Genomic DNA, 28,000 nt, shown 5'->3' on the forward strand with positions numbered 1-28,000 from the left:
AAAAAAACAACAAAGAAGACCTATCATACTTCTGTGTTCAAGTTCGTTCAAGTAGAGTCGTCGTCTTCTTGTAATTCTAAATACAAAAGACCATATTGATATCATTTTATGCCACTGCGCTATTTTGTTATAGCTTATATTTTCTTGTACAAAGTGATGCAACATGGCAATAACCGTAGCTGTTGTCAGTCGGTGTTTTCTCGCGAGGTTAGGGACACACGCTCGGTGTCAGAGTCGAAGAAACATTTCCCTGATTGACACACCATGCAGCCAGTTGCCCATGGTAGTGTTATACAACCACGGGGGAACTGGCGAAAACACACGACTGGACCGAAAAGCTCCAGCGTGGGACAGGAAAGGAGGAGAACGTGACGACCACAGCCACTCCCGGTTGCTTCAGACATTGTCAGTGGGCTTGGGACTCTGTGGTGCTGTGTTTCTGGACAGTAAAGAGGGCGGACTCGCAAAGGACAGAATATCACATGGGGTACTTGAACGCATCCTTTTGTCAGCAGAGTGTGCGTCCCCATTTACACCCGACAGTCCTCGTTATAAATACAACTTCATTGCAGATGTTGTCGAAAAGTCCACTCCAGCGGTGGTCTACATCGAAATCGTGGGCAGGTGAGTTCTTTTAATAGACTGTGTGGACATGCCAGTTTAACCAATAACATTTTAAAATGTTAACAATAATATGGAGTACATGACAACATCGAAAGGAAATCTTAGCTCTCTCTGACCACATGGTCACATGACTAACACCTATATAGCACAACAGCGCAGCAACAGAACCAATGTTGTAAGATCAGTAAGGAGCAAACTGCTTAGCGATTATTATTATTCAAGTGATGAGTACGACGATCCAGATTTTCTTGCTAGGAATTGAGATTGCAATCATGGGGATGATTTTTTTTAGCTTGCACACACACACACACACACACACACACACACACGCAATGTCCAGGACCATCCGTGTGTGCTTATGTTAGATATCGCACTGTCCAATGGTCTTTCAGACGTTCATCATGAGAGGTTGCGGAACGACAAGTCGACGGGGGACTTTCTTAATAGAAATAAATAGAAAGACTGAAAATAAGCCATCAAGTCAAAAAGATAGCACACTTGCTCACTCATCAGTTCATATACGTAATAGAGACGACTCCAAATAAAAGTAGATTGATTAATGCGGTTGCTCCTCCTGCATGCTGATGAATGACAGATGCCACCGGCAACACGCAGCGGGTAGAATCAGGGCAGTAAAGCCAATTCGGCCTGGCCGTCAAGGCTCCCTGGGGGACGAGGAGAGCGAGGAAGAAGTGTCTGCCAGTGATGGCAATGTAGTGCGAGCCCTTCGGTGAAATGGCAGTTTAAGCAAAATAGAAAAAAATAGTCATTTAGAAATAAGATCACATGTTAGTGTAAATTGAGATCACTGTTTTTTTTTTTGTGCAGCCTGATTGTGGAGTTAAATCTTTTAACTAACTAAGAAGATTGCCTACAGCCACACTTGTTAACATCAATATTTTTTTGACCCAGCGCTAATTGGAGACTCCGGTGATTATAGAAGATTATAGTGTTCCTTTTACATATGGATCTTTAATTAAATATCCCCGTTTCTTTTTACAGACACCCATTTTCAGGGAGGGAGATGGCCGTGTCCAATGGCTCCGGTTTTATTATCAGCAGTGATGGACTCATAGTGACCAATGCTCACGTGGTGGCCAACAAAAGAGGGGTCCGTGTCAAGCTGACTAATGGAGAAATATACTACGCCACCGTGCAGGATGTTGATCAGGTGGCGGACATTGCTACCATCAAAATCTCTGCGAAGGTGAGCGAGAGTTAGTTCTACACGTGTCCCATGTTTATGTGGAGTTATAATTAGATTGTTGTCATAATGTATTTTTATTTCATTGAAAACGGCCAATCTTGAGTCATAATACAGTGTGCAAAACTTGCGTGTTGTATGTGTGTCCACGAGGGGGCGCGTTTGATCTTAAAATGTTAGCTGGTCAACAGTAGTACACTATCGTAAAATAAACCCATGAGACCTTCTCCCCTGTATTCTTGACTTTTGTTGACGTTATGAGGCCTCAGTCACTCTTCTCTATTTACCTGCAGAATCCTTTACCAACACTCGCACTCGGCCGTTCGTCTGATATCCGTCAAGGAGAGTTTGTCGTGGCCATGGGAAGCCCGTTTGCTTTACGGAACACCATCACATCAGGCATCATTAGCTCAGTGCAGAGGGGCAGTAAGGAGCTGGGCCTGTCCAAACCCAACATGGAATACATACAGACGGATGCAGCCATTGATGTGAGTGTACAGTAATGAGAGGGATGTTTGCCACTTTCGTACAATTGTCTTATTGTCGCTTTTTTTTTTGTGGCTTTGGTTCGGCAGTTTGGGAATTCCGGAGGGCCACTCATCAACCTGGTGAGTCTGTGCTACTGCGCTAATGAATAACAATCAGTAGTGCTATTGTGGGTATTCTTATACATCATTGTCATCTACCAAGGATGGTGAGGTCATCGGGATAAACACCATGAAGGTCACTGCAGGAATATCCTTTGCGATCCCGTCCGATCGCCTGAGATCTTTTCTTGATCAAGCTGCAAACAGAAAAAGTATCCAAGTGTTCTCTTTCCTCTTGTACAAGTAGGAAAAAAGCTCTAACACTGACACTCTGTTGTTTTCATTTCAATAGAAGGTTCCTGGTTTGGCCAGTCGGAGACAAAGCGACGGTACATTGGCGTCATGATGCTTACACTCACACAGAGGTAAGGATCGCAAGTGCATGAAAGAGTCCAAATCAGTTTAAGTGTCGCCTCAAAACACTTCTTGTGTTTTATGCTGGTCCCGTAGCATCATTGCAGAACTTAAGTTGAGGGATCCATCTTTCCCAGATGTGACACATGGAATTTTGATCCACAGAGTCATCATGGGCTCCCCAGCAAACAGGTACAGCCTGAGATGCACTGGATCACAATATAAGTAATCCTTAATAGGTCCTTTTAAACAGTCTGAATTCTTTTGTCTCTTGTGTCTGACAAAAAAGTCAGTTTCCCAAAAACTGCTGCATAAATATGTAAATTAATATTTTTTCATACTTGGTGTCAAATCTTTTAAAACTACTTCAGTCTGAAATATTCTTATCAAAGATTTATTATATTTTGGGGCTTTTAATCAAGTATGTATATGTAATTAATTTTAATTTAAAAAAAAAATTCTGCAAAATTGAAATTCATGTATTATGTCTTCTCCAATAGAAATAGGAACACACTTATCATTTCAGTAGCAAGGCATCCAAATGTATGAAGTCTTGCTGCATGCTTCGAGCAGGGAAAAAAGAGTGCCATCCGGTGAACAAACAAATTACTTTTTGTGTCTGTTTGCCATTTTAGGCCAATTGAAAGGTGCCATCTGTCATGGTTCGGTACTGCAATGGGGACGCTAGCGTTAGAACATACAATATCCTGCCCTCTTCATGCTCAGCCATGCTTTTTGTCAATAACTTCTGAGACTGTGTCTGTTTGTGCACACTACGGACATGTGCACCAGCCATGAGTAACAATCATTAACATCACTCCCCATTTTCAGGCTGAATGACAAATCTTTCAGTTTAACTGGTAATTGTGAAGCATAATTTTTGTTGTACAATCCGTCTTCTGAAACCACAGTTGGTATCATATGCTAGTCGGTGGTGTTCTTAAATTTTTTTTGGGTGAAATAAGTGTAATTTGAAGCCAAGGAGTGGTAGCAGGTGATCCTCCGGTAAATTCAACCTATATTCATTCAACTCAGCCAAAATGGCTTGAAAATAAAATACTAAATGGCACAAAATCTCATTAGGGGTAACATTGGGGGACGCGTTTAAACCTGGTCACTTTTACAGATACCAGTTTGTAGGAAATGCGTGAAATTTTTCCTCACATTAATTACGGCTGTTCTCGTCAGAGCTGGCCTGCTGCCAGGAGATGTTGTACTGGAAATCAATGGAGCAAAGGTCAACACCTCGGAGGAGATCTACACTGCTGTACGCAGCAGCGATATGATCACCATGGTGGTACAGCGAGGACGAGAGCAGCTTCACCTGCAAATGACTCCTGAATACACAGAGTGATAAAGCAGCCACACTACCACTCTTTCTCGAACGTTGACCAGACAGACTGCCAAGGGACTAATTCACAGATGGGAGTCTGCCTGTGAAACCTGTTAGTCATCACAGCTGGGATTAAATGTTTTCAAAAAGGAAAAGTGGACTTTAAAATTTGTCTTGTGTCAGTATTGGAATCATTTTGTTTACACGATGAAACTGCTAAAACTTTTCTGCATTTCCAACAAATGTTTTTGTAAAGCTAACGACACATGAAACAGTATTATAAGAGCCGTTTAATGTTGGACAGCAACAATAAGCAAGGCATGATTGAGTGATTACCTGATCAATTACACAGACAATTAACCGAGCAATGTTGGACAACTTACCAATGTTGCAAAATGTAGACCATTCAGATCCCCCTTACTTCCCTTTTAAGTATGTCAAACACAGACCTCCTGTCATCTCATGATTGATGGAAAACAAAGGTTGTATAATGTGAAGCAAAGCAAACCAGGTTATGTTTTGACAGAGCTGGAGGTGTGAAGCACATACATACAAGTGAATTTCCCTGTTATTCATACAATAACACACATACAAGAAAGTAATAAAGTGACACGTACTGGACTGCTACACAATTATAGACTGATAGCTACTAAATGACGCTAACATTCAAACCACAGCAGGTTTAAACAATATGTTCATACTACAGACATTGTTAAGAGTACTCTACAACATACAAGTATGGGAGCAAAAGATAAAACTGTTCAAATCCCATTACAACTAGTTTAAAAAGGCTTAATATATATTGCTGGTAATAGTTCTCTTTTTAAGAAAATATAAATTGTGCGACTGAAGCTTACAATACACTGCTGGCAGTTGCGCCAGGTTCTCGGTGACCTGCTGGAAAAGGGTCATCTTAAGAGGCGCTGTGTGCTCAGAGACTCCCGGGAAGAGACATGGGGTGGGGGCAGAAAAAGAATTAAACTGGAACTTTGTGATGCCGGAATACCTCCTAGTGACGCAGATGCTGCTGTGGCACAGCGGAATGCTATAGACTTCACATGATGTGCACAACCAGCAGCCAACCAGAGGTGGACGTATTCAGATACATAAATAAGAGAAAGTTGGGGAGAGGGTTGAAGGAGGAGAAACTGCAGTGTCAATTTCAGCAGTGGGAAGGCTAAGCATTGACTCAGTTGACATGGTCCAATGCACGCAGAAGGTCCTCCCCTTGCAGCAGACACTGGCGACCCTGTAAGGGCGCGTTGACCTCGCAGTCATAGCGAGTGAGTTGAGGCAGGGTGAAGAGGCAACTGGTGGCCTCTGATGTGCTGCCTAGCAGGCAACTTGCCAGATCTACCACAAGAAGAGACTAGGTGTCATGGCAATTGTCAGCCAATCAATTGGAGCAATCAACGCCTGTGGTCAATTCACCTGACGGTAGCAGAACTACAGTTTGGGTTGTGCCCAATGTGGTGGACTTCAGTTTTTTCCCTTGTTCCCGGAGCACAGTTTCCTGGAAAAAGAAAGGAAATTGTTATTCTGGGGACAAATTAGATTTATTTGTGAAGTGTGAATGCTTAAGATTTTACCTTCCCAACCATCACTTTTATGTCTTCCAGTTTTCTTTTGCGCTGTGCATTTTGAGCAGCTAGGGTCCGGAGTGACACACCCTTTTCCAATTGTGGTGTTCTGCAGCAGACATGATATAATGATGCTCAAGACGTAAAAAAAAAAAAATTAAATGGGATGAAACAGTAGGATGGATAAATAAAGAAATACCTCTTAGGAAGGATGATAGAAGAGGGCGAGGAAACGAGTGACTCGTGTGGCGCAGGAGGGGTGGTACAACTTCCACGTGTGCTGAAGGGCGAGCTGGGATATTTCTGGACCTCCTGCTTGACAGGTGAACTCTCGAAGGATTTGACTGGTCCACAAGACAGCGGCTCTTCTGGGCTCAAACTTCGCAGTTGGAAGTCATCGTCCATGGGGATGTAGGGAGCTAACATCTCCAAATCCAAGTCCTCCATCGTCTGGAAGGGCAGAGGATAATCCCATCCATTACATGCTTTTTCATTTTTTATTTTTTGTTAGATTGATCATCAATTATGAATGACAATTCTCTGGCATCCTTACCTGTGCGGTAAAGGGGGCCTTGGGTTGGGTATCAATGGCAAACAGCTTCTCCACTAGATCTAGTTTGAAATCAGACATGTCCGAGTCCATGGTTAAGCAAAAGTCCAACGGCGGAGGAACCTAAAGATAGAATTAAATGCCTTCTTTAATGCAAGTGCGCTGAAAGTCAGTTGCTGAAATCTTAAAAAGACAGGTCATCTTCTTGTCAGGACCTAGAGATTCATACATTAAAACCCACAAGTGGCGCCAAATAACTTCTGCCCAAGCTGATTAGAACTTTTCTTCCTGTCACTCGCACATGCCAGTAACAGCTGACAACACAGTCCCGAAAAAAAGAAAAAATTGCCTCAAAGGTTGGATAAGTTAGCAAACAACAGAGGAGTTATGATGCAAATTTTAAGATAATGGTGATCGATGAAGCAGAGTCATCAACTGAGCCGCTAAGAAATGATACAGGTCCACTGTTTATGAACGTTTCGTTCTTATGATGTGTTCTAAGATGATTGAGTAAGTCAGAACTTATTTCTAAATGAACACGTAAGTCACGCACACCGTACACAGAAAACATGATATATAAAATACAGTAATAAAAATATGAAATACTGATTTAAATGAAACAGGAAAAGAGATGCACATTATCACTGTCGATTTCAGAGGAGCAGATCTTTGATGCTGGTCGCTGAGGTTGCGCAGCTTAAATGGGCGTAACTGGTTCAAGTGAGTTTCCTATTTACAAACCAAACTGCTTAGGCTCAAACTAAGTCATTTTTAGGAGTGCATCACCAAATGTCGTACATCGAGGACCACCTATATCTTTTTTTAATTGCAATTTCACTGATATTGAAAACACGAATACACAAAAAGATTTATGCTAGGGCTGGGCGATGTGACCTCAAATCAATATCACGATAAATTGGGCAGGTTTACCTTGATAACAATAAATGCACAATAAAACCCGGACCACTGCCATCTGAAAATAATTGCGGGAAATGCAAATTAGCCGCTATTCTTTGATTTATTAACCAACTAGCACACATTACTTTCAATGAAATATAATGCAAGTAATGGGGCCTATTCCGCCTATAAAGCCTTCTGAAAAAAACTCCAAAAAGCACCAACAACGATACATTTACATAATGTGCTTTGGGTGGTTACGGCAGTTTTCATACTGACTTTGCATTTCGTGTTCTTTTTGCTCAACATCATCTATGTGGAACTCAAAATAAATCTCGTTGAGACTGCGGTCCACAAGTATGAATGTATCGTACATACCCTGGCATACCACATCCTGCACACACATGTACTAAGTTAACATACAGCCACATAACATGACTGGCATCACATCTCATGCAATTACATTACTAATGGCCACTTATCACACTGCACGAGAACCAACCTACCACAACCATGTCAGGTAATATATTCCAATAATAATAATAATACCATTTAGAAATATAGTGACTCTCATTTTTCTAACAGTTCTATTCAATTCCAGACATTCCATGTGTCATGTTATTTGCTTATATGTGTGTGCCATGGTGGCTTTAGAAACTGGATAGATAACCATCATCAAAATGACCATTTACACAATGAAAAGAGAACTTCACACGTTCTTGTAGACATGTAACCATCTATTCGTGACATCAAATAAAGCATGTAATCCCTAAAAACTGCTACCAACAGCAAACTAATCATGGTGTCCTATAGAGATGCTTTTATAATATTTTTATTTTCTTGTTCTTTGTGAATTGTAAATTTTGCATAATTGGTCATGATGTACATGTTTTTTTTTGTTGTTTTTTTTTTAAAGGCCTTAAAAATCCACATACCGGTATTTAAAATTAAGTATTTGTTTTATTAGTTTTTAGCATCATTTGGAGCGGCGTTACAATGCATACAAACAGAAAAAAAATGTCTTTAGCGCATGAGTGGGAAAGCAGTATAGCACGTCACAGAGAGCAGCAATCTTTCCAGCAGTGCGCCAGCATCCAACTGATAACATACAGCTAGTTAGCTACGTCAGCGAGTGCAGCTTGTACAGCTGAGATGTCATCGCACGTCAACGCAAGGACCAGATGCGAACCAAGGAAAGTTATAGGAGACTTGTAGATTTATATACAGATGCGCCAAATTGTTACTCTACTTTGATTCACTTTGTATGAACGTATTTCAGGAGCAAAATGTGAATGAAAGGGTTGAAAAATGTAGTCGCACGTGTGCTCCCTTTTTATTTTTTCTACTCAAAGTCTATTTCTAGGCACATAAGCGAGTGAAATCCTGGCACTGTACAGCCACTTCTTCAGTTGAACCATCAGCCGTTCCCTCATCTGTTTTCTTTCTTGTTCAGGCTGGACAGGTGGGGTCATCTGACTACACATGCTGTACCTCGTCTTAAAGTGGAATGAACATAGTATACCAGCATACAGTCAAAACAGACAAAAAAAGACTTATTTTTCATTAAAATACAGAATTTACCAACAAGGGCAAAATGCCGACGGTTATTGTGGTAAATTTCGGTAACGGTAAATCTTCGGTTTATCGCTCAGGCCTAATTTATGTTATCTTTGATTTTGTCTTAGATGTTTATATTAACAGGTCTTGAAGAGTTTACCTGTGCAGGGCTGTGGTTGGTTGCCGGTGTGGACGGGGGACTGTCATAATTGTCACTTTTTCCATTCACTGTGGTTTCCACAGTGAGGGGCTCGCTGGGTGGCAGAGGGGAAAGAGGCGCAGCTAGCTTGTCACTCGTGGCAGGAAGCATCACGTCATTGTAGAGAGGCACGTCTTTCAGCAGATGGATGTCAGAATCTGTGCCAGAGGATCAACTGAGTTAGAAAGTTCAAAAGCATTTTGAAGATCAAAACTGAAAGGAGCACAAACCTGGGCAGCTGAAGTTTAGGGAGATGATGGTGTCTCCAGCTGCTGGAGCCAGCAGAGTGAGGGCTTCAGGCTCTTCTTTCAGCTGATCGTACAAGCTGGTCACTGGCTTTGGCTCAAGTGTTTGTGTAAACAGCTTGATCACATCCAGCTCAGGGGCCTTCTTCTCCTCCACCACCACCTCCTCCTTCAGCAGGGTTGGAGACTTCTCTGGTGAGCAGCTCTCCACAACAACCTTTTCTTCCTCTTGCTGCTCCTGCTTTACAGGCTTCACATCTTCTGTCTGCTCCAAAGACATGATCACTTTCTCCTCCTGGATGCCACTGCAGAGAGGAAATGCATTGCTACAAAGCTGTTTATGGTGCTTTTGCTACAGTGGCTATAAGAATAGCTACTTGTGATGCTCAAGGAGCTCTTTTTGGACTTCTTTAATACCTGAGAACAAAGTTGACACAGACAACGCATTGTGGTTGAGAGTTCTTGTTGTTGTAGATGACAGTTGCTTGCGTCTCTACCCACACAAAACCTCCTCTCTTGGCCAGCATCCGGTATTGGCCTGTGCTGACCTGGCCCTTTGCAAACACTAAAACAAACATGTTTCCATTATACCACTGTCAAAAAGCAATAGCTAGATGTTCTTTTCAAACTCCTTTTGACTTTTTTTTTATTTTTATTTTTTTTTACTCCAAGTTACATGCAGTCTTTGCAATTTTGCTTACAGTTATGATGAGTCTTGGTAAGGTGGTCTGAGTCCAGAGCGTGGTAGTACTCATACACAGAACGATTCAACAGGTCCTCTGGGTCATATCCCATCAGCTCAGTGATCCTGTAGGAGCACAGTAAAGCAGGAAGTCATAAACAACGCTCTAGGCTCTAGTAGTGGCTACACTGAACACTAGGTGGCACTATGATTTTGTTGAAGGATTAAAAAGCAGCGTTATGTGTGATTACCTCTCATCACAATATGTGAACTTCATGTCCATTGTATGGCGGCTGAGGAAGGTCTTGGCGTCCAGAGGGACCTCAATGTTGGAGGGGTGTGGAATAGGGTCACAGATGAGCACCAAGTACGGAACTGGTGGCTCCTTGTGGTCATTGGCAGTCTGCTCTGTGAGGCTGTCCTGAAGGCACACATGACCGGAGCAGTGGAGCACCTGTAGATGGTCAAAAGGAGAACGGTTAAGTGTTACTTCAACCCAGTCAATCTTACCTAAAAAAAAAAATAATAATAGTAAAAAAATGGTTTGGTACATACATCTGTTCATTCTCCAATAAAACCTTCAGTGTATTGTAACAATCACACTTACTTTTACAAGTGTTCAAGCTACAACCCAAACTACAGAGGTCACGGGAGGAACAGATATCAGCTGGGAGAAAAATACAACAGCGAAAAATGCTAGATTGCCTCCAATACAGCTCTTTAATTACAATAAATCAATTTCGCATGACCCCCCCCCCCCCCCCCCCCCCCAAAAAAGAAGAAAAAAAAACCTCAACTCAGTATGACACCAAAAGACCTACCAATTTTCCACCCAAATGTCCCGTGCGTCACACCAATAAGGCAGTGCACGGCAATGCAATATAGTTCAAACAGATTAAGTAAAAGCTACAGTTCCACTCACGAACATACAGTACGCATCCACTTTGTAATCGACCTGGCGCCCATCCCTGTGTCCCAGTACTCCACGGGTGAAATGTATTCCAGTCAAAAAAATGGAAATGGATTCATTGATAAGTTCATTGAAAGGTAGACTCCCTGGCATAAACACCGGCTCCAACATAGGATATAACTTGTAAATGTTCATATTGCACATTGTGACAAAAGTTTTCTTCCAGCTGAGTATCCGATAGTGACATCTGACATCTGGTTTCACATCTGGGATTCACATCTGGCCAAACGCACTGGAATGCTTTTTTGCGATGACAAACAACTACACTGCAAAGTCAAATTATGTTTTAGGAATGGAAATGCAATATTCCTATTATAATAAGTAATCTGAACTCAGTGCTTATACAACATTACAGCTACTTACTGTCTTTAGCATGGAGTTGAAGAATTACAGACTCCTAATGGCCTGTCTAATGTAGACTTCTGTGTATGCATTACATACACAATTAGAGACTGATTAATTTGAATTCAAACTATGTTTACACAGTAATGGCCAATTTGCTTTGCATTTGATTACTGATGATTACTTATTCCACCCTACACATCACATCATTTTCAAAACCTTTGATTACCTTCCATGTAGCGGACTTGACATTGACAGTGCGGCCCCGGCTAGTGAGTGTGCACTTCATCCGAAGGAAGAAGCTACGCTCTGCGTCGGATTCCTTGGCCTTTTTGGAGCCTGAAATTGTGTCAACAGCAAGTGAAATTCGATTCAGAAGACTGAATCTGAATCTTATTTTTGTATGCTTATATTGAAATATTTTTACCCTAAGACTTTCATGTACAATGTTTTTCTTCCACAGAAAATGCAATTTAAACTATACTGCTCAAAAAAATTAAAGGAACACTTCGAAAACACATCAGATCTAAACTGGGGGGAAAATGATCTTGAGTATGTTTCCTGATAATAAGTGGGTGATGTATTAGTAACAAAATGATGCCACATAATTTGATAGAAATGAAAATGATCACCCTATAGAGGAGGGAAATCAAAGACACCCCAAAAATGAAAGTGAAAAAATTATGCAGCAGACTGGTCCATTTTGCTAAAATGTCATTGTAGCAACTCAAAATGATTCTCAGTAGTTTGTGTGGCCCCCACGTGCTTGTACGCATGCCTGACAACGTCGGGGCATGCTCCTAATGAGACTACGGATGATGTCCTGGGGGATCTCCTCCCAGATCTGGACCAGGGCATCAATGAGCTCCTGGGCAGTCTGAGGAGCAACCTGGCGGCGCCGGATGGACCTAAACATAATGTCCCAGAGGTGTTCTATTGGGTTTAGGTCAGGTGAACGTGGGGGCCAGTCAATGGTATCAATTCCTTCATCCTCCAGGAACTACCTCCATACACTAACCACATGAGGTCGGGCATTGTCGTGGACCAGGAGGAACTCAAGTCCCACTGCACCAGCGTAGGTTCTGACAATGGGTCCAAGGATTTCATCCCGATACCTAATAGCAGTCAGGGTGCCATTATCTAACCTGTAGAGGTCTGTGCGTCCTTCCAGGGATATGCCTCCCCAGACCATCACTGACCCACCACCAAACCGGTCATGCTGAATGATGTTGCAGGCAGCATAACGTTCTCCACGGCATCTCCAGACCCTTTCACGTCTGTCGCATGTGCTCAGGTTGAACTTGCTCTCATCAGTGAAGAGCACAGGGCACCAGTGGTGTAGGTGCCAATTCTGGTGGTCTATGGCAAACGCCAATCGAGCTCTACGGTGCTGGGCAGTGAGCACAGGGCCCACTACAGGACGACGGGCCCTCAGGCCGCCCTCATGGAGCCTGTTTCTGATTGTTTGGTCAGAAACATTCACACCAGTGGCCTGCTGGGGGTCATTTTGTAGGGCTCTGGCAGTGCTCATCCTGTTTCTCCTTGCACAAAGGAGCCAATACCAATCCTGCTGAGGGTTGAAGGACCTTCTACGGCCCTGTCCAGCTCTCCTGGAGTAACTACCTGTCACCTGGAATCTCCTCCATGCGTCCAGGTACCGCAGTGATGCCCTGGTCCAGATCTGGGAGGAGATCCCCCAGACACCATCCATAGTGTCATTAGGAGCATGCCCCGACGTTGTCAGGCATGCGTACAAGCACGTGGGGGCCACACAAACTATTGAGCATCATTTTGAGTTGCTACAATGACATTTTAGCAAAATGGACCAGTCTGCTGCATCATTTTTTCACTTTCATTTTTGGGGTGTCTTTGATTTCCCTCCTCTATAGGGTGATCATTTTCATTTCTATCAAATTATGTGGCATCATTTTGTTACTAATACATCACCCACTTATTATCAGGAAAGATATTCAAGATCATTTTTCCCCCAGTTTAGATCTGATGTGTTTTCGAAGTGTTCCTTTAATTTTTTTAAGCACTGTATTAACATAAAGCAACAGTTACTGTATGTGTTACAACGGCACAGGAAATGTGCTGGTGATGCAGCATACTCTTCCAGTAATGCAGGGGTGTCCAAACACTTACTACAGACAGAGGGCCGCATACTGAAAAATCAAAGTATTCAGAGGCCATTTTGATATTTTAAAATTTGTAAACAGGTAAAAAAAAAAAAAAAAAAAAAACAACCCCTGTAGATATGCTAATAAGGTCTATATATTTCAAGAAAAAACTACCTGCGTGTCATGTCAGCTACGGGTTTTAGGTGACAGTGCAAATTATTTTTAGTGTTATGAGTATTTATATTTAAACTTTTCTCGTTACATTAATCTTTTTTGCTCTTTTTTAATTTTTAGTTTTCTTTTTTTAAAAAGGTGTTTTTAGATTGTGCTGCAGGCCAACAACAAACAAGCTGCGGGCTGCACTTTGGGCACGGCTGCAGTAATGCAAAGTCTGTAGGTATGCATATGCATGTCATAACAACACGCTACATAATGTACCTGCTCTGTGGACCAGCATCTCCCTCAACTCCTCCTGATCACACGGGTGCGTAAAGTCAAACACGCTGTGCCCAGTCAGGTCAAACTGCAGAGGTCCGGGACAGAATGAAATCACTTTACCATTTAAAACACCAGCATTTCATGCACTATAAACCTTCTTTATCCTTTCAGAGAAGTATCAGAATAACCTTCTTCTTTATTGTTTCTAAAAGTACAGAATACTCTATGCTCTTATTTAATGGTGACAATACGAATTCAGACCTACCTGTGCCAGGCCGAGACACTTGCTAACATTCTCAGAGAGATATATCATATCTCCATCTTCGGACAACACCATGAGAAAGCCTTCCAGAGCTTTTAAGTAGGAGCTGTTCAGCTGGGTATCCATCTCGCTCTCCTCACCTGATTTTGGCTCATCTGTAAAGTAAAGCAAAACGTTCAAGTAGCAGCAATGCCAAAATATAGACTATATGTCAACATTTACTTACATGGAAAAGGTTCTTAGGAGAGACTATGTGTAGCTGCCTATAATTGTCTTCTTCTGCATCTAATACTTGTCATCCATCATTTCGTGTCAAGTTAAAAAGTGATTTCCGCTTCATTTGGAAATTAGGATCAATTAATTTGTTATTTTTAAAATTTTCCATCCAATTTTATATAAATTTAAATAAAACAAAAAAAAAACTTCTGTTACAATGCAAGCGTTGTATTGAGCATAGCAATGTTGTGCCATAATGGAGGTCTGTGTGGATGTTGCTCAACTTCCTGTAGCTGACATCATTTAGCCTCACTTGCTTCAAGATGCAAGTATTCACAGTCAATTTCACACACTCACATTTATTGAGTAATTATGCCCATCCCTGGTAGCCATGAAAAATGTATTCAAAAAGCACACCAAATAAAGCTATCTCATATAGTGACCCATATGTCCTCCATCTCATCCTTTTGTATTAGGGGTGTCAAATATTCTAAGAATAAAATAAAACATAGCCAGCACCACAGCTTTATGTAGGACAATAAGGGCCACAATGAAAAGGAAAAAGAAAAAGGGTATGATATAAAAAATTTTTTTTAAAGCAAGTAGGGGTGTCACGAGACACTCGAGAAACGAGACAATATATCGGTTATCGGCCAATATATCGGATATCGCCTTTTTTCAGCCCCTAGTATCGTTATAGGCCCCAACAATCCCATATCGGTTGGGCTCGAGTGTGTGCCACACTAAACATGGACGGAGGAGGAAGCAAAGGAGACAGTGGTCTCAGGAGAATAAAACGAAAATTGTAGACAAACATGTAAAAGGTAAAGGCAATAAGACCATCTCCAAGCAGCTTGATGTTCCTGTACTACAGTTGCTGCACATATTATTCAGAAATGTAAGATCCATGGGACTGTAGCCAACCTCCCTGGACATGGCCACAGGAGGAAAATTGAAGACAAATCGAAAAGACTGATAATACGAATGGTAGCAATAGTCAAGGTCGCAAGTTCAAGGTATATTAGTGTCAGATCGCACAGACTGTTGTTATGGGAGACATCACTGTTGAAAACAAATCATAAAAAAGCAAGACTGGAATTTTCCAAACTGCATGTTGACAAGCCACAAAGCTTCTGGGAAAACGTCCTATGGACAGATGAGAAAACTGGAACTTTTTGGCAAGGCACATCAGCTCTATGTTCACAGATGCAAAATGCAAGAAAAGAGCACTTTCCCTACTGTGAAACAGGGGGGAGGCTGTATTATGTTCCAGGGCTGCTTTGCTGCATCTGACACAAGGTGTCTTAAATCTCTGCAGGGTACAATGAACTCTCAAGACTATCAAGGCATTCTAGAGAGAAACGTATTTCCCAGTGTCAGAAAGCTTAGTCTCAGTGACAGGCTGGTCTTGCAACAGGATAATGACCCAAAACATGCAGCTAAAAACCCCCAAGGATGGCTTAGAGCAAAACTTGGACTATTCTGAAGAGGCCTTCCACTGAATATCTGTGAAAGGAGCCAAAACATGGAATCTGGAGAAGGCACGCTTCAAACCTGAGACAACTGGAGCAGTTTGCTCATGAGGAGGCTCAGAGGTGCAGAATTCTCATTGACACTTGCAGAAATAGTTTGATTGCCTCAAAAGACGTTAAGGGCATCATAAGTTTTGTCCAAGCCTGTTTCATGGGTTTATTTTTGTAAATAATTCTGTTGATCCACAGTTCAAAAGCAATGTCAACATATTTTCATTGGTTAATTTTCATAGATTTATTTATTATTGCTTTTGTCTGATTCAAGTTATTTGTACAACCACTGCAAGTTTTTCTTCTTTTCTATTTTTTTTTTTTACCAAGGGGTACCAACAATTTTGTGTGGTGTGTGTGTGTGCGCGTGTGTATAATATATATTTTTATTTTCTTATACATTTAACTGTAAACCATAAAATTGAACAACAGCTGTGGACACTGACCAGTGCTGAGCATTTTCCTTAAGCGCAGGTAGCTGATGGTGAGTCTCATGATGGAGGCCTTGTCCAGGCTGGAGCTGATGCTGTGAGACAGAGGTAGCTGCTGGGCCAGCTCGTAAAACACCTCTGACTCCTTCCCTCGCCGGCATCTCGCTGCATCCCTTGACTTTTCCTTCCTCCGCTCCGAGCTCACCCTGCAGGCGACAGGTGGTGGTCAGTCATCGTGTTTACACAAGTTGCCATCCCTTCTTCCTGACTTCTGTGTGTGTGTGTGTGTGTGTGTGTGTGTGTGTGTGTGCATTTAGGGAGAATGCGAAGCCACTGGCCTGCCAAAGGGTAAGGACATAACATCTGCATTCTGTTAAAACCAAGCTCATCACCATGACATCATCGGTTACTGCAGTCAAACCCACATTCATACTTGTATAGCTGCAGCTACCTGATTTGCTGTAGACCAAAAGAGAAGACATACACCCCTTCACTGTGATTAGCTGAGAAGACCACATGGATCCTCTTCTCTGTGTTATGGTGCACAACCAGATGAGAGTACACCACCAATCATTTTGACATTTATGGGCACATCTTAACAAGCTACAGGAACAGTAGTAAAACTGGCACCCATGCAGAGAGCAAACAAACACGATGAGTGACAACTTAAAGTAAAATAATACTCATCCTTTCTGCAAGTTTTAATAACTATTAAGTTAATGTACATGCCATTCTGCAAGTTTTAGCCTTACAACCGCCGCATGATTATTACAAATGAATCGTAGTGCAACAGTACAATAAAAAAAACCCGTAAAACATTTCAAATCATTGGTACCACACAGTAGACCTAATTGAATTTAACAAGCACTTGCAGCTTTTGTTCAGTACGTAATTTGAAGCTCTCAAACAAAAACTGGATCAGCTCACTGGAATTAGCTTTCTCCATAATCAAATCACTGGCTGGGAGACAGATTGTTTCCTTTCAAGCATGGAATGAAGCAATTTCACTTAAGTCCAGACTTGCCAATAAAATCTATGGTGATATGTATTATTGTCCAAATAAGGCATAGGCCAAAGATCCGTGAGTCTGCAAACAAGAGCTTCTTATTTCATGAGACAGGCCAAAGGGAAAAAAAAAAAAAACAGGCAAAAATACAGTTCCCTTTCATGGTAGCTGTAGATGTAGAAGGCCAATCTAAAATTTTCATGACTACATGATGCATTGACAAAAAAATATCTACTGTCAGATGAAAGGTATCTAAAATGTGTGACTTGAGGGGAGGTTCTTGGCAGACTTGTGGAGCGCCGCCTTCACCACCAGAGAAATAATTTACCAGTCTGAATGGAGTCATATTCTCAGAGTTGTTGGGGGAGTGATTTCCCAAGCGTCACCAATCAATACTACTGACAAATATCCACACTATTTTCAGTAGGCCTCACATGATGCAACCATAATGTTGGGGCAGTTCAACTACTAAAGTTTGAGTTCTATGTCAACATTTGGCTCGCATTAGAGTCCCACCTCCAACTCTGACTTAGTGTGTATCACTACAATCACCAGTAGGCACAGCTGTAAACTAAACACAATTAGTACATATGTCATTTTACAAATCAGTCTTGAAAAGCTTCAAAAGGATTCAATGGAGACCACTCAAAAATGACTCAACCAAACCTTTTGGGGAGATAAAAGATGGCAAATTAAACTTTGTTTCACAAAAAGCACTGTGAAACCTGTAAACAACCCCTGCATAATATTAGCGTTTAGGTTGTCACAGCAGCAGTTTTATCACATCTAGACAGGATTTCGTCATTACAAAAACAAGAACAGCACTGAGAGCTTTACTGACTAGTGTTGAGCAACGTCTGAATTTGAGTTCCAGTTCCGATTCAGATTCTTCGTTTTGATTCCGGTTCCAATGATTCTCGATTCCGATGTTTTTAAAAGGCTGGGCCATAAAAGTTTGCATGGTTTAAATGAGGGCTCTAACCAGACTGTTGGTGTAACCTATTTTGAAAACCTTATTTTGTGAACACAGGGAAAGAGGATATAGCCGAAAGGGTTCTTATTTTGAAGTGTGTTATCTGAGTTGATAAGGTCCCTTGACTGTTGCTAACAGAGACGTACTGTGCAAATGACAAACATGCCTAACTGGTGCCATGGTTCACGTCCTTTTACACCAAACTTCCATATCAGCTACCATCCTGACACCCTAGGTTACACTGGCATGCGACAGACGTCATTTATTGTTTGACTTCCCAGTTTCTGACTGCTTAGAAGAAGTCCGACATAGCGCTTCAAAGACGAGGTACTCTGTTATTTCTACCCCATGAATGTGTGAACATTAATCATGTTGGTCATGCACCCTCCTTTACATGATATAATTGTGTTGCACTGAGCCAACCGCTCTTTTTTTATGAAGTTAAGCCAAACTTTTTAGCCGCTTCTCCTTCGCTGGTGCTCACTGGCTTCTACTGTTGGTGTTCGCGGCTATTTCTTTCGGCCGGCAAAGTGGGCATCAAATCTAGGAACTGAAATAAAAACATTTTAGCGATCCCAGGAGAATTGGAATGTTAGATGCTTGAGACTCAATGCCCAATCCTATTACTGACTAGATAGAGTGACTTATCTAGTCATGAACATGAACTGATTAAGCCTACTTGGATCAATACTAGATAGGACAGGTAGGAGGCGTTTCGCCTCTCATCCGAGCAGGCGTCATCAGTTCATTCATGCTCAGAACTAGATAGAACATACTATCATGTCATAAGCATGAACTAATAAAGCCTGCGTGAAACATCTAGGATAATGTGAGCTGTCCAGTTGCAATCAATTCAATGCCCTAAGAATGTATTAGAGTTGATGTTTTAAAAAAATTAGATGCAAAGTTATTACATTCATCAGTAAAGTTAGGACAGTGTTTAAATAGTCTCTGACCATTTTATATACCGTATTTTCCGGACTATAAGTCGCCCTTTTTTCATGGTTTGGCTGGTCCCGCGACTTGTACTCCGGAGCGACTTATATATGTTTTTTTCCCACAATGACAGCTGCGATAGGGCGCTCTTGTGTCTTGTGTGCCATGAGTGTATTTGTCAAGTTGTTACAGTTCAATGCCCCTAGATGGCACTAATGTGTTAGGCATCTGTGGATGATGTCTGTTGTATGGAGGAGCTGTCAGTTGTGCTGACACTATGCTAGAGGCAAGATGTTGCCACCCCCTCTGAAATAAAGCCACCCAAACAACATATAAGTTTCTCTCTTTTTAGTTGCTGTATGAAGATATCACAGTCAGTATCTGCTACTCCTATACAGGCGATACGAGAATGGTGAGGTCACCGACCCACCACCGACAAGCCAACATGATATCTGAATATTTTTCGATGAACATGACTCATCTCAGTCGACATTCTCCTGATATTTTGTTGTCTTATACTCCATAATGACTCGTAGAAGTAATTCATAAGCGGAAGACGATGGACTAACGCGCATTCTTTCTACAGTATCTTCAGTATCTACAGTGTCACGTGGTTCCATCTGCGTGCCTCTTCACAGCACCACACGTAGGTGTAGAAAGACGGAACACAAATGCCCCCAAAAAGAAAATCATATTCCGCAGATTACAAGCTGCAAGCAGTGAAATATGCAGCCGAAAACGGTAATCAAGCAGCAGAAAGAAAGTTTGGAATAAACAACAAACTTGTGAGAGACTGGAGAAAAGTGTAGGATACTCAATGAAGACAACAACGCTAATCGCGGGCTAAAAGCTAGCTAGCCATAGCTAACGAAGCAAGCAAAATGTGTGCTTGAACAATGTGCTGCCGGGAGAGGCTTGGCAACAGTGCAGTTACGTCTCCACGCCCCAGTAGGTGCCAAGGTGATGAGTATAGATAACTTTGCGGGTTTAGGCTCTAGCTGTCTGAATAACTATGTTACGTTAACAGATGCCTATTTAGCCTGTTGTTCTCCATTTTATTGTCATTACTATTACTTGCCTTTCAAGATTAAATGTCTTTTCTTGGTCTCTTATTTTATAAAATAAATTCCACCCACTCCAAAAATGCGACTTATGTTTTTTTTTTCCTCTTTATTGTGCATTTTTGGCTGGTGCGATTTAGACTCCAGAGTGACTTATAGTCCGGAAAATACGGTATTAATATCACAGTGGTTAACTTCTTAGACTTTTGAGATTTAAAAATGTTCAAATGTGACTTAAAAATATTGCCTGTACAGTTAATAAAGATTTTACGATGCTCTCCTTATACACGCATCGTTTTCCTATAGCCCATGAAAACAACACAATCCCCAGATGAGATGAATACAATCCCCGTCGAGAGGCCAATGTTACATAACACCACTCTTGCACATGGTCATGCATGACCAGCAGTCCTAGACAAATACAACACATGCTGCTACGATTTTGCTTCTTTTATCCTTGTCATTTTCAAATAAATATGACAACTGTATGAACTTGATATATCAGTCATGAATAGATGTGAACCAGTGGACAAGAAAATAATGGTGAAAGAAACCAGTGCACAATGAAAAGCCAGTGCTGCTGTGGGGGTATTTTGTTTCGAGGGACTGACCTATTTCACTAGAGATGTTCTCACTATCTGTCTGTACTGTTTAGTTTGACAGTAAACGTCATATTATGTGTTACATAATTCTATTCAGGGAAAGAAACTTCTAACCCAACATTGTGTGAAAAGATGGCAAAAAATATTTTCAGTAACAGACCAATGACATTTTGGGAAATATCAGAAAGGTAAAATAAACAACTAGTGATAACTCTCAGGAGACGCCAAATGATTAGACTATTCTGCTCAATAAAAACAGCGAAAGAGCAGTCTCATTGTGGCCAGGAGCATTGTTGACAATACAAAAATAAATAGCCTAATTGCAGGCTGGGGGAAAAAGAAAAACCAATGAACAGAATTGACTCCAGGAAAGGGGAGGTGAAAAAATGAGTGCACTGACTGCCAGTGCTCTGCTCTCTAAACTGGGAGCCAACATTCCTCTCGCTCTGTGTTCTGTTCTCTTGGTGCAAGTGCTCTTCTTTTTCTTTTATTGGGGACTGCTCAGTCAAAACATCAGACAACAAGGGGCTTTATAATGAAACATGCGAGTGTACAGACCTTCTGAAACTCCAAATACCCTTTCCTTTGCTTTTGCATTTCCCCTGGACAGGAACCAGGCCAACTTTAGTGAAAACTAGGGGAGCCACAAGATCTCGTGAGATTAAAACGTGATTTCTCGTTCAGAAAATAAATGTCTCGTGGGAACAAGGCCTGGAATGATAATACATAAATTAATCACACCATAAATGAAAATTAACTCAATAATTTTGCCAGGCAGGAAGAGAGTTCAGGGTTTCCGCCACATGTAATTGAGTGTGGCGGCCCGCCACTCCAATCTAATCTATTGTATGAATGTATATACTGCATATGCCATATAGATTCATATATAGCTTATTATTTACGCACATATTGACCACAATTTGTTTGAAAACAATTAAAAATATCATAAAAATGTTCCGCTGCGCTCTATTTTGAAAAACATGCATAGGAATCACTCGTCTGCCATGTCGTCACTTGCTCATGTTGCAGCACTGGCGTCCTGTGTTGGCGTTCACTGTGTTCCTTATCGTGCAAATAAAAAAATAGCCCGTAAAACGTGTAGTGAATTGACGACAGCTTGCCACATATGAAGACTATCTATGCCAACGTGTGTGTGTGATCGCTCACGTTTCAATCTCATTCGACTTTCTGGTGTCTTTTACCCATTTGCACTGCCTCTCTGGCGGTAGTTAGCTAGATCACGGGAGAGCTAGAAGTGGCTATCACATCCATGCTAACTTACTTTTAAAGTGTCACTTAACAATCTTGCTCTCTTGTTATCATTAGAATACTTATGGCTTGTCTTCAAAACACTAAATGTGTGTTGTTCAACAGACACATAGTGTGTCCAGCTTTACACAGTGATGCTATCACACTCCAACAGGTAGCTCATATGCAAGCGGTAGCTCACCAGCTGATGTTGAGTAGTTCACCAAAGAACACTTTGTAGTTTTATAGTAGTAGTTCGTAGTTTTATAAGTGTTCTATTCAAACATGACGCCTGTATTTAATGACAAATGAGCACACTGAGTAGAGATGTACTTTGTAAATATACTACAATTAAATGTTGGCAGTCACATAAAATAGCTCACCCCTCCTTTCTTTTTGTCGAAGTAGATTTAATAATGCTGCAAGTTGGATACACCTGTGCTATCATAACCCTGGGCTCTCAGTTTATACTCTTTATACAGGACACATTTCTATAACAAAAAATTTAAATTATTTTATTTTGTTAATTGTGTTATTTTCAACAAAAAAATATATTATTGAACAATTCATTCCCAATGTATTAGTTTTACTCAAACAGGCATCAAATTCAATTTAGGTTTGCACAGTACAAAATGCTGTACTTCAGTCTACTAGTCACATAGTACTATTGGACTAAATAGGTCAGGTAACAATGTACTTGGTTCATGTTCTGATTGTTGAAAAACGTTAAATAAATATGCCATTTAAAAAATGATTTGCTATTAAAAAAATAAAAGTGGCGGCAGTCCCATGCAGCCCACCACCACAGCGTAAGAAAATCCTAGTGGAAACCCTGGAGTTCACTCATTTTCAACACACACACACACACACACACAACACACATCATACTTCCGGCCTTCAAAATATGAGTGGCGCACATCCTGTAATAGTGGTAATAAAATAAGAGTGTCTTAAAAAAGCTTACACTAATAAAATGATTGCAATTGCATCTGCAACAACATCATCTTTAATCACAAGCTTGGATACGATCGTTTGTTGAGGATTCTGTAGCAATGAAAAATACTGGGCAAAACTGTCCAATGATGTATTATTAATTAATAAAGTTAAGAATTTTTGCATTTATTTAATAGTCATTCTATTCACTGACACAAGTAAGCACACTACATCTTTTGTGATAAAATAAGTGTAAAAAAAGATTTAAAACAGAATTTAGGAAAAAATAAAAAGGACCCTAATAACTTACATTCCCTAAAAGGACAGGGGGGAAACAGCATTGACTCCCAGGCTATGTAAAAGTAGTAAATGACAGGAGTTATCAGCTGGAGACATGGTTTTCCACGTAAATGGCAATATCAAGTTCCAATACAATGTCTCTTGAACAGCAACCAAAGAAAGCATGGCTGCACATGACTACAATATACCCCAAAGGACATACAATGCTTTTTATAATAGGGGAAAATGGTAAAGTAAATGTGCTTTTGTATATAGCGCCAGAGCACAACAGAAGTCATTTAAAGATCAATTTGTTATAGAACGTTATGCTTATATTAAACAAACAACATAGTCATATCTTATCTTATTTATGTGAAGGCCATCATTTTTGTCTCGACATGGTCGCGTGTTTACAATTCTCTGCTCCATGTATGGTACAGAGCTAGGGTTGGGCATCAGGTCTCAAGCCTCGATGGGAACTGGCATTAACATTGCGAGTTTTTATCTCGATTCCTAATTTCGATACCCACTTCACCGACCAGAAAAAATAACAGCAAACACCAATGAAGAAGAAGCGGCTAAAATATTAGGCTTAACATCATTAAAAGAGCAGCCGAACACAATATCATGCAAAGGAAGGTGCACGATCAACATGCTTAATGTTCACACATTCATGGTGTAGAAATAACAGTACGTCGTCGTTGATGCGCAATGTTGGACTTCCTCTAAGCAATCAGAAACTGGGAAGTCAAACACTGAAGGACATCTGTCTCATGTCAATGTAACCCTGGGTTTCAGGATGCTAGCCGATGTGGACGTTTGGTGTAAATAAAGAATGGGAGCTACGGCAAGAGTTAAAGTTAATCATTTGCACAGTCTGTTAGCAACAGTCAAGGGACCTTAACTGACAACACACTTCCAGCCTTCAAAATAAGAGCGCTCCCATGGACATGTGTTAAGAAAATAAGGGTGTCATAAAGGCCCTATAAAATCAGTTTTATTTTTCCCCAAATTCATTTTTTTCTGTTTGCATTTTTTTTTAAATCCGTTTTTTACCTTTTACACTTATTTTACCAGCATAGAGTGTGTGTGTTTTGGATTAGTGAATAACATGTCCATTAATTAAATGCAAAAATCATTACATTTATTGATGCAATGCATCACTGGCCAATTTTGCCTAGTAATTGAGAAATGGATGTAGCCTGGCTAACTTTTCTCATGGCATGTCAACCTCTGCACACATTGCTACGTAATCTACATAATCTTCAACAAACTGTAATGCCCATGCTTGTGATTATTATATTTTTATTATTTTATTTTTTTGTCCTGTCTAGCCATTGGGGCAGATAGTATTTTTGATCTAGATGCCCTCAAATGCTAAACAGATTATCTAACAGGGAAAAAGTGTAAGATACTCTTCTCGTGTTCCATACATTTTATTTGACTTAATTTTATGTTTATTGTTATGCAAATTTGGAGCTGACGGACCAGAGCAAGAGGGGATAGAGAAGAAGAGAAAAGAAGACAGAGTGCGAGTGGAGAAAAGCGGCGGATACTCAATAAAGACAACAAAGCTAATCGCGGGCTAAAAGCTAGCTAGCCATAGCTAACGAAGCAACGAAAATGTGTGCTTCAAATATGTGCTGCCGGGAGAGGCTTGGCAACAGTGCAGTTACATTTATCAACTGACACAACACACTTCCGGCCTTCAAAATAAGTGTGCTCCTGTTTACTTGTGTTAACAAAATAAGGGTGTCATAAAGCATAGCTTACACCAATAAGGCCCTATAAAGTCAGTTTTATTTTTCCCCAAATTAAGTTTTTTCTGTTTTAATTTTTTTAAATTCGTTTTTTTACCTTTTACACTTATTTTTACCAGCATCACTGCACCATACACCATCAATGTAATAAAACCAACATGACAACACTATGGATAAATCAGTGAGTTATGTGGGAAGTATGTATGTACAGTACTGTTGTGTGTATATGTACGCGTGTACAGGTATAAGTGTGCATGTCTGCATGTGTATATATGTGCATAAATGTGCGCACATGTGGGAATGTGTAATTGTCACTGCGAATGTATGAATGGTGAGGGACTGCCTCCTAGCATCCAGCATGCCCCGCCCCACACACCCAGGGCGGGCCACCATCACCAGAGAAAATAAATAAAAAATAAATAAAAGCACACATACACGCCAACACCATGGTCGCTCCCCCAACACCGGGACGTTGCGTCGTGACACCCCTCCAGGGCGCCCAAGCTTGTGATTAAGGAAGATCCAATCGCGTTATTAATGTAAGATATTTTAATGACTTTCTTAATTTGGTTACACAAATTAGACAAGATGCGGCAAACAGCGCTCTTACTTTGAAAGCCGGAAGTGTGTTGTGTGTGTTGAGAATGTGTCTTGACGGAGGAGCTGGGTGCAAGAATAAACATTCCTCTTGCCTCTTGAACTTGCATGTCGTTAGCTGGCATTGTAAAACGCTCGCTTACATTAAAGCAGAAAAACATGAACAACATGGTGTAAACACTCTTGCAGCCCGAGTTGCACACACACACAGCCGCACTAGCATGCTTTGCTAGGACAATCTAAAATAATCCCACTACTGTCCACTCACGCTCCGTAAGAGAGGACTTTCCAAGTTTTTTCGCCGCCGTTTTGACATGATTAGTTCAGGAGAGGGCGGGTTAGTGTTTGTGAGATCATGCCACGAGTGAGCGGTCCGCCAAGAAAATACTCCACCACACAAATGTTTGCATCACGATGACATTTCATTCACATTACTTCACTTTCCGCGAGAGTCCACATTTAACAGTAAATTCCGTTTTTATTGGCCAGTTCCGCGATTCCATTAACACGGAAATCATAGGGCCCTACACCAAAACTGAGGCAGCAAACAAAGTATCCTCCTTTTCAACAGGAAACATTTTTCTGAAAGTGTACTCCTGTAAAAAGAAACTTTATAACATTTATATTCAAGTTGGAGGGTTTGATATTTATATACTGTTTGAAAATAAGAAATTCCTAGTAAAGTTAATAAAAAGTTCATGTCATTCAACAATTCATGGAGAAATTGACACATTTCATCCAAAAAGAACTCTGGTTGGCGCCCTCATTTAAATCACACAAACTTTTATGACCCCGCCTATAAAAAGCTTTGGAATTGACAAGGTTCGACCGGAATCGATGTGAGGAATCGGAACCATTCAAATTCAAACAATGCCCAAACTATACACGGCGGGAAGAGCGACCGCATTAAATATGACACATCTTTTGTATAAAATGCCCCCCACCACCAACACCAGTACCAAAGGTGTAAACCCAGGGGACACACTGCACACAGTTTCTCAATTACTTCTAATTATAAAAAATATAAATATAATAAAAGTGGCCTTCCTGGTGGGATACAATTATCTTCATCCTGTTCACAGAACTTCAAGTTAACTTATCAGTTTTTATGTCAACAAATCCATCAGTTATCATCTACAGCAAGTTATATATTTGTTACCAAAACGGAACTTCCACTGCAACACAAATTTGGCAAGCGCTGTTGACGTCAATCCTTGGTGATTAAGAGATGAACAGAAATAATACCGCAGCACTGTGTGGCATTACCTGCAGAGCGCAAGTAAAGCTAGAAACAGGGTATTTACTAAAATACAAACAGGATATCACAGTGATGTGACCTACTCAACAGGCAAGATGCCAAATTTCAACTTGGCAATTAACAAGCAAGTTAGAGCCAAACTTTATTAAGACATTTCTTTAAATGAACTGCAACCAATGTTTGCTCCAGCAATGTATAGGAAACAACTCATAAAAACTCACTGATAATACACACAAAGTTCCTATTGCTTTTATGATTATACTGTCATATCAAAAAATACCCTACACGTGATAACACAGCAGCCAATGAAATCAATATCCATCAAGGATATAAGATGTGATGTTTTAAAAGATTTGTGCTGCTGATAGCGGTCACAAGTCGAAACTCCTGCATTGTCCTGTCATCTCACTGCTGTGTCAATACTTGAAAAGGTACACTTTGTTATTCTACCTAAAATATTACCAGAGGACAGATTATAAATATGAAAAAAAGAAGCACACGGCAGCACTGCTCAGAAGAGATAAGGCTGCTTAATCATCTAACCTAAACAGAAGCTATTAGCGTGATAGAACCTGTCAGAAAAAAAGTCAACGAAGACCACAAAACAAAAACGTAGCTTGTACAGACTTTTACCTTTACGAATACGATCGACGCGAGTAAATAAAACAAAGTTAGCAACAGCAACAAATGAATGTTCGTTTAGCGCACATTTATTGTGGATAGCTGCCGATGCTAGCTAGCGATATTAGCAGCTAGCTAACAAGATAGCGTCGCTGGCTATTATGTCCTCTTAAATAAAGAACGAGTAACATGTAACCTTGAAATACAGTCCATATGCTCCCACTAATTGTAACATTAAAACGTCCACCGAAGAGTTAAGTTTTCAGGAAACTACACGGTATGGTCACTTGTGTTGCGTAATCTTGCTTCAACGTTACCTTTTCTTTTCAGGTACAATTCCTGTGTCCATTTCAGGACTGAAAGACCCGAGTTAAGTCGCTCGATGTGTATCAAGCGGTCTTCCGTCGACGAACAAGCCAAACACTCGCAATTTCCACCAATACGGACGCGTACCTCCTCAGCGGCTTTAAATGTGAGGCAACAGTCGGTATATTTTGCGAGGAAATAAGGATTCCATTCGTTTAAAGGCAGACGACTGGTAGCGACTGCCACGCTGGAGACCTGGAGCTACAAGATGAAGATCACTCCAGCACAGTCCCCTAGAGGATGCGG

The 28,000-nt window shown here is 40.9% G+C and overlaps 2 protein-coding genes across 3 annotated transcripts; one reads left to right on the forward strand and one right to left on the reverse strand.

The window, feature by feature from the left end:
- Positions 1-5: 5 nt before the first annotated feature.
- Positions 6-5,655, forward strand: LOC129193048 (serine protease HTRA2, mitochondrial-like). 2 transcript variants are annotated; one of them, XM_054797642.1, is made up of 9 exons: positions 6-487; positions 573-624; positions 1,627-1,831; positions 2,122-2,316; positions 2,404-2,436; positions 2,519-2,627; positions 2,708-2,780; positions 2,866-2,961; positions 3,958-5,655. In XM_054797642.1, the coding sequence occupies exons 3-9, from the start codon at positions 1,649-1,651 to the stop codon at positions 4,121-4,123; spliced, it is 855 nt and encodes a 284-aa protein (XP_054653617.1). In that variant the 5' UTR covers positions 6-487; positions 573-624; positions 1,627-1,648; the 3' UTR covers positions 4,124-5,655. The 2 variants fall into 2 exon arrangements, with proteins under 2 accessions (XP_054653617.1, XP_054653616.1); XM_054797641.1 differs by having other exon boundaries at positions 6-624; positions 3,958-4,745.
- On the reverse strand, positions 4,369-28,000 carry hif1aa (hypoxia inducible factor 1 subunit alpha a). The gene is made up of 15 exons (XM_054797635.1): positions 27,706-28,000; positions 16,130-16,320; positions 13,948-14,099; positions 13,683-13,767; positions 11,354-11,463; positions 10,064-10,266; positions 9,832-9,938; positions 9,548-9,695; positions 9,116-9,435; positions 8,847-9,043; positions 6,236-6,355; positions 5,882-6,132; positions 5,692-5,791; positions 5,534-5,615; positions 4,369-5,455 (listed from the first exon to the last, which is right to left on the reverse strand). The coding sequence occupies exons 1-15, from the start codon at positions 27,735-27,737 to the stop codon at positions 5,292-5,294; spliced, it is 2,262 nt and encodes a 753-aa protein (XP_054653610.1). The 5' UTR covers positions 27,738-28,000; the 3' UTR covers positions 4,369-5,291.

Source organism: Dunckerocampus dactyliophorus, chromosome 13 (genome assembly GCF_027744805.1).
Source record: "Dunckerocampus dactyliophorus isolate RoL2022-P2 chromosome 13, RoL_Ddac_1.1, whole genome shotgun sequence".
NCBI classification, from domain to species: Eukaryota; Metazoa; Chordata; class Actinopteri; order Syngnathiformes; family Syngnathidae; genus Dunckerocampus; species Dunckerocampus dactyliophorus.